The sequence below is a fragment of the Peromyscus leucopus genome, chromosome 1 (genome assembly GCF_004664715.2).
Source record: "Peromyscus leucopus breed LL Stock chromosome 1, UCI_PerLeu_2.1, whole genome shotgun sequence".
Taxonomy (NCBI): Eukaryota; Metazoa; Chordata; class Mammalia; order Rodentia; family Cricetidae; genus Peromyscus; species Peromyscus leucopus.
Window position 1 is genome coordinate 172,931,400 of NC_051063.1, and position 10,293 is coordinate 172,941,692.

Sequence of the window (10,293 nt, forward strand, 5' to 3'; positions counted from 1 at the left end):
AGTTATTCCTGTCCAACAGTCGATGTGGAGGAAGGGAACGCAATACCGTCCAAACAGCGCCGACACGCTGTTTCCATGGGGCGTGGCTTCGGGCAAGCCAATCGAGCTTGCTTTAGGGGTTGGTGCGCCCTTTTTCCTGGAGCGACGGTTTCTGGATGTGTTTCTTGAGCGACATCGTGAGGGGCGTGGCTTCCGCGCCGGCGAGAGCGGTTTCACACAGTCAGACGCACGTCATTGGCTGATCCTCTTCCGTGGGGCGGGCCTAAGGCTCGCGCTGCCTTTTGGGTTGTACGACGCTTAGGAGAGCAATCGCAGTCATTTGGGGGACGAAGCAGCCACTCTCTTGTTTATGGTTTTTTTTTTTTTTAATACACAATGGGCGGATCTTGGCCTAAACTCAAACCAGTCAGGGACTGGTTTCAGGGCAAAGCTGCCATGCCTCTCGGGAGCCGCGGGCGGCCCGGCAGCGGCTCGGGATGGGCTTCATGCAACGCCGCACTTTCAAGCGCCGCTGCTGCCGCGAGTGCGGCTCTGCTCTGCTACTGTTGGTGCTGGCTCTGGGCTTGGCTTTCTACGTGGTCTGGTACGGCTGGAACCGGGATTTGAAGAGCTGTCACGGAGCCGGGATCTGCGGGTGAGGCTGGCTGGGGCCCGGGCACGGTCATTCCTTCATTTCTTTCTATAGACTCTCAGGTTAACGTGGCTGTATCGTATGGCCCTGGTCTCAGGTGCATCTCTTTTTCCATCGTTTGAGGCATGCCTCCTCAACAGAATAAGGCTTCGGCTTGTTTTGTAATAGCCTTTCTGAGCATGAAGGGTCAGCATAGCAACACGGGTAGATTGGAGTTCTACGCCAAGCCAATCTATTTAAAAGAATCTCCATCACCGGTTTTCGATTTCCCCGTCAGGACTGCAAGTAGGATGGACCCGATTTGCTTCCAAGACTTTCTCCCAATCTAGGATATACCCTCCAAGTCTTTGACGCATACCAGAAGAGTCAGGGCTTCTAGGGGGGCAACGGCACCAGGAGAGGGTGGGAATGGGGGTTGTCTTCATTTTTCTTTCCCCATCCATTTCCCAACCAAGGCCCGCTGATCGGAAGCCTTCCAGAAGCCAAGCTGCGGAGGGTGGTAGGGCAGCTGGATCGCAGCGTCTCTGGGGACTTTCCTGCGCCCCCTGCTGATTGTGCGACCCCAGGTAGTCTGCAATGTCCAAGTGAGAAAGGTAAAGGGTTTTATTTCCAATCCTAAACTCCTTTCCCAGCTGTCAGGAAATGGAACTCAGGCATCTAAGAATCCAGGAACAGCCAGGAGGCAGACTGGGCTCTGATGTGGGGGAGGTGTGTGAACCAGACTTAGATTCTCACGGTGTGCACAAATCCCAAACTATACAACCCTGCCAAGAGCATCTGTGTATTTAGGCACAGCAATGTATTGTCTGGTGAGATTGAAACCAATATGATCTCCACTATACAGATGGAGAAATTGAGGCTCAGGGGAGTTATTACATTTTGTTCAAATTCCACAGCTACTTGAGGTTAGAATACAAGGTTGGCTTCAGAATGGGTGGTGTAGCATTGCTTTGTTGCATTTAGATACTGCATTTAGGATCCACCTTAGTTGGACTAGTTTTCTTACCTCTCTGGGACTCAGTTTTCTCATACTGCAAAATGGGGACATTCACTGACATTGTTAACTTCATAGGGATTGTAGAACAGGCTTGGCACAGAGTGAGAGCTTTTTAAGAGGAAGTCAGAGCTTGTCTCAACAGGAGAGCACTTGCATAGAATCACCAATGTGAGATTGGCGGTGTGGCTCAATGGTAGAAGACTTGCCTAGTATCCACCAGTGTGGGGCTGGGGCTGTGTCAACAGCATGCAGGAAATCTGGGTCAGTCCTCAGCACATGCAGAGGGAGAGAAGCAGACAGAGGGAGACGGTGGAAGTGAGTTATTTGAAGGCCACCCTAATGTGATTTTGGAAGAATCAACATGGAGAGAGAGACAGAGACAGAGAGAGAGAATGTCCATAGCTGGGTATGGTGGTGGCTGGGTCTATAATCCTTTCAGGAAGCAGAAGCATGACCTTCTAGGGGTTCTAGGACAGCCTCAGCTACACAGCAAGTTGGAGGCTAGCCTGGACTACATAGCTGAAGTCTTGTTGCTATCAAGAGGTGTGGTTACCACATCTGGCACACAGTTGTTCATCAGCAAAAGCCAAGTGGGACTCTCTAATCACCCAGACTGCTCTGCGTGGCTCCAGTCACATGACCCTTCTCCCCACCTCCTCCCCAGTCCCCGTCCACCCTCCTGCCTCTCTCTCTTGCCACTAGTTCTGGAGGCCACGCTGCGGTCCCTATCAGCAGGCTGGCATGTGGAACTGGACCCTTTCACAGCTTCAACACCTTGGGGCCACTGGACTTCGGGAACGTGGTGGCCACACTTGACCCGGGAGCTGCCCGTCACCTCACCCTCGCCTGCCATTACGACTCCAAGTTCTTCCTCCTGGGTCATCCCTTTCGTGGGGCCACAGATTCGGCGGTGCCTGTGCCTGCTTCTGGAGCTGGTCCAGGCCTTTGATGTGATGCTGCACAGATTCAAGAAGCAGGTGAGAGTTGGGGAAGGTGGACTGTCACTGCCACATCCTCACTTGCTTCTATCATTCTTTTCTTTTTTGAAATAGGGTTTCACCAGAGTGTAGCCAAGCTGGCCTTGACTCAGCCCTTCTTCTGCATCACCTTTCCAAGCAGTGGGGTGGCAGGTACACGCCACATACCCCACCTTTGTTTTCTCCCACCTCCACTGTCCTCTTTGTTTCCCAGCGTATGCTCTACGCACTGAGACACAAGGTCTCATGTAGGCCACAACTAGCATCAAACTCAAGAATGAACTTGAATTTTCTGACCGTCTTGCCTCCATCTCCTGAGCTGGCATTATAGCCATACATGCATGCCTCAGTTAGGGCTTCTATGGCTGTGAAGAGACTCATGACCATGGCAACTCCTATAAAGGGAAACATTTAATTGGGGCTGGCCTACAGTTTCAGAGGGTCAGTCCTTATTGTCGTGGCGGTGACGTGGGGGCATGCGGGTAGACAGGTGCTGGAGCAGGAGCTGAGAGGTCTACATCTTGATCCGCAGGCAACAGGAAGTGAACTGTGTCCATACTGAGTGTAGCTTGAGCATGGGAGACTTGGAGCCCACCCCACAGTAACACACTTCCTCCAGCAAGGCATACCACCCCAACAAAGCCACACCTCCACTCCCATGGGGGCCATTTTCTTTCCAGCCACCATATTCCCTGCCTGGGGTGCCAGGACTGGGGTACTGCTGTGGTAGGTCTGATCATGTTTCTGGGAGTTTGAGTCAGGAAAGCAGCGGAATGCTCTAAGCACTGCTCAGTGGGCCAGACTAGTCGGAGTGTGGAAGACAGTGGTGCTGAGTGTGATCTGATGAACTGTACGAGCCTGGCTCAAGAGGCTCCAGAGGACAGGAATATTAATATGTGTCTACAGATTGTTCTTGTGATATTTTGATGAAGAATGTGGCTACTTTTTGCCCTTGTCCAAAGAGTGAGTCTGAGGCTAAAATGAAGAGTTTTGGATTAATTTCGTTGGCAGAGGACATCTCAAAACAGCCTAGCATAGACTCTGTCATGTGGTTACTCATGTTAACTCTGGGGTTTGTTTGTTTTTTTGTTTTCTTTTTGGATTTTTTAGTTTTGTAGTTTAGTGCCTTTCCTGGCTCTCACTCTGTAGACCAGGCTGGCCTTGAACTCACAGAGATCTGCCTGCTCTGCTCCCGAGTGCTGGGATTAAAGGTGTGTGCCACCACTGCCTGGCTTATGTTAACTCTTATGAAGATTTATAATTTAAAGAGCAAATTGAGAAAGGAAAAATACAAAATGTACAGACTGAGGAGAAAAGGGGCACCAGAAGTGGGATAGAGCTAAATTCTGTGTTCAAGGAGATAAACAGATTAAGAAATAGATTAGGGCTGGAGAGATGGCTCAGAGGTTAAGAGCACTGACTGCTCTTCCAGAGGTCCTGAGTTCAGCTACGTTTCCAACTAGTGAATTAAGAATTAAGAACAGCTTTAGGTCCAGGCATGGTGGTATATATATGTCTTTAATCCCAGCACTCTGGAGACAGAGGCAAGCTGACCTCTGAGTTTGAGGCCAGCCTGGTTTACAGAGCAAGTTTCAGGACAGCCAGGCTTAGACAGTGAAGGAAACACTGAAAACAGAAAGCTGGTGAGGATATAATTGAGCAAGGTGGCCATGTTCCAGGCCCAAACAAGCAGCAGAACTTGGCAGCTTCAGCCACATGGTTCCAGCTTTAGAGTCAAGGATAGAAGAAAGGCGTTATGGAACCTTCCTCTAAGACTAAGGAAAGCTGCTGAGACCAGGCATGTGTCAGGGGTGTCCCTGCATGGAGGCCCAGAGACGCCATTGTGTGAAGCTGTGACGGTGGAGCCTGGATTGCCTTGGAGACTCCTATATGTTAGAGATGCCAGAGCCGTGGGATACCTGCCCAGGAGAGCTGCTAAGAGGGAGAGGGACTGGCCTAAGAGGAAGGAGTGGGTTTGCAGTCAATAACGCTGAAGGAGCTGGAGACTGGAAGAGCATTCGACATCAGACGTGGAGATACAGAGTTTGCCCAGCTGGTTTTTTGGTCTTGCTTTGGTCTAGTGTTTCCTCACTATGCTCCCTTCCCTGTGTTTTGGAATGATAACATATATCCTTTGCTATTATATGTTGGAAGTATGTGAGCTGCTTTTTGATTTTGCAGGGGATTACAGTTAAGAGATTGCATGAAGTCTCAGAAGCGACTTTGAACTTTGGACTCTTAATTAAGTTGGAGACTGTTACGGACTATGGAGACTTTTGAAATTGGGCTGAATGCATGTTTGCAGTATGGTATGGCTACAAGCCTATGGGGGCCAGGAGTGGGATGTGATGGCTTGAAAGAAAACGGCCCCCCAAAGGAGCGGCACCATTAGGAGGTGTGGCCTTGCCGGAGTGGGTGTGGCCTTGAGGGAGGAAGCACGTCACTGTGGGGGTGGGCTCTGAGGTTTGCGAAACTTAGGATCTGCCCAGTGTGACACACAGCCACTTCTGCTGCCTGCCGTCAAGATGTAGGACTCTCAGCTCCTTCTCCAGCACCATGTCTGCCTGCATGCCCCCATGGCTTCTCACCGTGACAATGATGGACCTAACCTCTGAACTGTAAGCCTAAATGAAATGTTCTCATTAGTGAGAGCTGCTGTGGTCATGGTGTCTCTTTACAGCAATAGAAACCCTGACTGAGACACTGCACTGCCACATCTCGTTTATGCAGTTCTGGAGACTGAACCCAGGTCTTGATGGATGCTCAGTAAGCCATATCAATTGAGCTAACACCCCCAGCTTCCCACAGGGATCTTTCTACACCCTAAATGGCAGCTCCTGCCCTCCTGTGGCCCCCATTCCGGAGGGGAGCCCATGAGATGCACTGTTAGTCTAGCAGTTGTCCTGTCATGGCTGCGCTCTAGCCACGCCACTGTCTGTGCCCTCCAATCCACAGGCTTCATTTTCACCTCATTAGCATTTGCTCTTTGCTCTGCACAGATTACGTTTTTTGTGAAATACGCCCCACCCCATGGCTCTCCAACAGTCTTTTTTTTTTTTTTTTTTTGCAAAGAAACCTTTCCGACCACCCTCAAATACCTTCCTGTCACTGCCCACTCCTTATGGTACTGACGACTCATTTTCTCTAATCACAGCACTTTCCATGACTGTACAGACCCGGCTTCTCCTCCCTGTTATGTCTCCCTGAGTCAGAATAAAATCGGACCGCAGTAGAATCTGTGGGATGAATGAAGACACACACTTCATTATGTTTCTCTCCCCTCAAGCCCTTCTCAGGCTCTGTACTGCTCCTGTACTATAACAACGCCTGAAGTCTGTGGATCTTGCCGACTCTTCTGCTACCTGTCAAACCCCTCAGGCCCCGGCTCTGCTCCAGGCTGCCCCCTTGCCGGGGAACACTGTCCCCTCTTTGCCAGGCCAACTCTTATCAACTCACCCCAGTGCAAACATCCCTATCCAATAGAACCAGTGCCCACTGTAGACCAGATCACCCTTCAGCCAGCCTCCTGTGCCCTCAGAAACTAGATCTTGGGAGCATTTGTCCCACTCCCAATCATGTTTCATTGTACAGTTATTCCCTTTTAGTTGGGTCTGTCTGTCTGTCTGTTGCGCAACTGGCCCTAAGTAATAACACCAAGAGCTGGTTCATTCAGTTCTTACAGACCTGGATTCAAATGTGATCCTGTGAACAGAACTATTAACCCCATTCACAGATGAGGAAATTGAGCCAACTCTGGTGGTACAGGCCTGTAATTCCAGCTTCTCCAGACATGGAGGCCTGAGGAGCAAGTTCAAGGCCAGCCAGGGCTACACAGTGAGCTCAAGGGTAGCCTGGGCAATTTGGTGAAACCCTGTCTCAAAAGGGTGTAGCTCAAGCCAGGTGGCAGTGGCGCATGCCTTTAATCCCAGCACTCGGGAGGCAGAGGCAGGTGGATCTCTGTGAGTTCGAGGCCAGCCTGGGCTACAGAGTGAGTTCCAAGAAAGGCTCCAAAGCCACACAGAGAGACCCTGTCTCAAAAAAAAAAAAAAAAAAAAAAAAAGGTGTAGCTCAGTCTACAGTACATGTCTAGCAAATGGGCATCCCTAAAGCCATCCCCCAGCAGCACAAAAAAGGGAAAAAGAAATAAAAATGGGCATTATGCTGCACACCTGCAACCCCAGGTAGGGAATCAAGGATGGGAGCTTCAGGCCAGCTTGGGCTGCACTAGACTTGATCTCAAAACAAAACAAAGTTGCCATATCTAACAACCGCCTAAAGCATGGATCTGAACCCTCTTGGCTCACCCTGTGACTTCCGTCACCACATCGCATGAACAGGAACACTTGGTTTGTCCCATGCCAGCTGTGTGCAGAGGCAGGGCATGTGGGTGGGCCATGCCAAGGATTGGTACTGATTTGGTTGCTTGTTCCCACAGGCAGCACCGGTGACCCTGCAGCTGCTCTTCTTGGATGGGGAGGAGGCGCTGAAGGAATGGGGACCAAGGGACTCCCTTTATGGCTCCCGGCACTTAGCTAAAATCATGGAGTCTACACCGCACAGCCCCGGTCCCACTAGGATCCAGGCTATTGTAAGATCCATTCTTCTGGGCTCTGGAGCAGGAGCAGGGAGGGGGAAGGAGGGTAGGGTCAGCGCATCGGACAGACTCGGCAGCCTCCAGCCCCGGACTCCTTCCCCAGGAGCTCTTTGTCCTTCTTGACCTTCTGGGAGCACCCAGTCCAATCTTCTTCAGTCACTTCCCCCGCACAGCGCGCTGGTTCCAACGACTGAGGAGCATCGGTAAGGAGGGTGGCCAAGGCCAGCGTAGGCCAGCACCTGGCCTCTGTGTGCTCATCTGCCTTCTCTCCCCACCCCTGGGCTAAGAAACTAGGACAGAAACAAACTGACCCTAGGAAGGTTGAGCGTAGCGACTGTGACAGTCTGAGACTGTGGGACTGGCCTAGTTTGAAACCCTGGGTCTGCCTGGCATGACACCTCCTATCTCTAATCTATTTCTTTTTGTTTTTTGTGGTTTTTTCAAGACAGGGTTTCTCTGTGTAGCCCGGGCTGTCCTGGAACTCTTTAGACCAGGCTGGCCTTGAACTCAGAGATCTGCCTGCCTCTGCCTCCTGAGTGCTGGGATTAAAGGCGTGCACCATTACCACCCAGTTAAGCCTCTATTTCTTATATGTAAAACAGGCATGGTGATAATGCTAACAGAGCATAGTTGTGAACTGGTCATCACAGTGGCCCATGCCTGAAACCTGGACACTCAGGAAGTTGAGGCAAGGAGATCACAAGTTCAAGGCTATCCTGGGCTACATAGTGAGTTCCATGCTAGAATAAGCTGCCTGGTGGTGTTCACCTGTATCCCAGCACTTGGAAGTCTGAGGCAAGAGGATTGTGAATTCTAGGCACGTCTGGGCTATGAAGCAAGACCTTATCTCAAAATAACTATCACCCTACATGGTGGTACATGCCTGTAACCTCAGCACTTGGAGATAGCTGTCGGGCAGGAGGATCAAGGGTTCAGTCATCCTCAGCCACATCAGAGTTTAAGGCTAGCTTGCAGCTACATGAGAGCCCGTCTCTACAGTGTCATAATAAATACATAGTTAAATTTAAAAGTTAGGAACTCGGAGGTCAGCGCCACGGCTCAGTAGGTAGAGGTGCTTGCCTCAAACGCCTGGCAGCCAGAGTCACTTCCAGAACCCATGCAAGGGTGGGAGAAAAGCGACTCCAGAGTTGTCCTCTGACCTCCACGTGCACACAACCGCATCACACACAGACAAATAATAAAGAAATAGGGGCATCCACCTTCTAGACAGAGGAGGATTAAATGAGACTAGGAATAGGAAGGTTGCCATTAAAAACAAAAAAACAAAACAAATCATGGTGCCGGAGAGACGGCTCACCAGTGAACAGCAGGGCGCTCTTCCACAGGACCTGGGGTTGAGTCCCGGCACCCACGTGGCAGCAACCAACTGTAACTCCAGTTCTAGGGGATCTGATGCCCTTTGGCCTCCCAGGCACTGCATGCACATGGTACACACGTTTGTATTGTATTGGGGTGACACCTCTGACTGCTGACTGATTTTGCTCTACAATCTTGTCTCTCCAGAGAAGCGCCTTCACCGTCTGAACCTACTGCAGTCTCACCCACAGGAAGTGATGTACTTCCAACCCGGGGAGCCCCCCAGCTCCGTGGAAGATGACCACATCCCCTTCCTCCGAAGAGGTACTTGCTGGGGCCAATAGTACAAGGAAGCCTCTTCCCCATGGCTAGGGGCTGCTGGCAAGTGCTCAGTCTTGATTTCTCCATCTGCGAAGTGGGGAGAATGGAGGGCGTCAAAAATGCAAATGCATGCCCAGCAAGCCAACAGCGCTGCCTCTTGCGTGCCAGGCAAGCACTGTTCCATTTCCTCACTGGTTCCTTCAGTGAGTGCTTCCACGGGCAGGTGAGGAAGTAGGTGTCACAGATAGTCTAACGGGCCCCAGTACCTGTCTCTGTGATTACATAGGGAAACATTCGAAGAGCAGGATCCCAGTGAAATATAAGAGTTAAGAGTACAGGTTCACCGGGCAGTGGTGGCGCACGCCTTTAATCCCAGCACGCAGGAAGCAGAGGCAGGAGGATCTCCATGAGTTTCGAGGCCAGCCTGATCTACAGAACTAGCTCCAGGACAGCCAGGGTTACACAGAGGAGTTCTGTCTTAAAAAAACAAAAAAGAGCACTAGCTGCCTTCCAGAGGATCCAGGTTCAATTCCCAGCACCCATGTGGTAGCTCACAACTGTCTGTAACTCCAGTTCAAGGGTTCCAACACCCTCACACAGACATACATGCAGGTACATCACCAATGCACATAAATACAAATAAATAATTAAAGCAACAACAACAAAATCCCCAAACAAAAAAGAGATAAAGACAGGGTTTCTCTGTGTAGCTCTGACTCTCCTGGAATTCACTTTGTAGACCCAGGATGACCTCGAACTCAGAGATCTGCCTACCTTGGCCTCCCAAGCACTAGGATTAAAGGCGTGCATCACCACACCCAGCTCTAATTACTTTTCTTAAACAATATGTACCCTCTCACATTTAGAATCATTCTTCAGGGCTTGGGCATGTAACTCAGGGGTAGAACACTTGCTTAGCATGCCCAAGGTCGTGGGTTGAGAGGTTATATAAGTGCTAGCACTATCTTCTGTGGCTGTGGGTTGAGGGGGTGCTCTGTAGCAGCTGTGGGCTGCAGCTGGAGGCCCTATCTCCTGTCCCCTCCAGGGGTCCCGGTGCTCCACCTCATCGCCACGCCCTTCCCTGCTGTGTGGCACACACCTGCAGACACTGAGGCCAACCTCCACCCGCCCACCGTGCACAACCTGAGCCGCATCCTTGCTGTGTTCCTGGCCGAGTACCTGGGACTCTAGCCTGCAGACCAAACCTTAGAAGGATCTTACACTCAGCGGGGACATGACAGGGGCATCTTGAGCCAGTGCGGGGTGGCCAGGCTCACCTCAGATGTATGCTACAACCATCTCAAGGCACTGCATTTCAAGGACATGCCAGGAACACTGAGGGCATGAGAGCGCCAAAAGAATATTTTTGGCTTCTGTCCTGAAGTAAACGGACTGGTCTGGAAGTTCCCAGGGACCAAATGATGTGTCATGAGCTGGTACCTGAACCAGCACTACC

General features: G+C 51.0%; 1 protein-coding gene across 1 annotated transcript; it reads left to right on the top strand.

The window, feature by feature from the left end:
- Nucleotides 1-476: 476 nt before the first annotated feature.
- On the top strand, nt 477-10,028 carry Qpctl (glutaminyl-peptide cyclotransferase like). The gene is made up of 7 exons (XM_028893905.1): nt 477-634; nt 1,103-1,224; nt 2,331-2,605; nt 7,041-7,193; nt 7,303-7,402; nt 8,724-8,840; nt 9,883-10,028. The coding sequence occupies exons 1-7, from the start codon at nt 477-479 to the stop codon at nt 10,026-10,028; spliced, it is 1,071 nt and encodes a 356-aa protein (XP_028749738.1).
- Nucleotides 10,029-10,293: the final 265 nt, after the last annotated feature.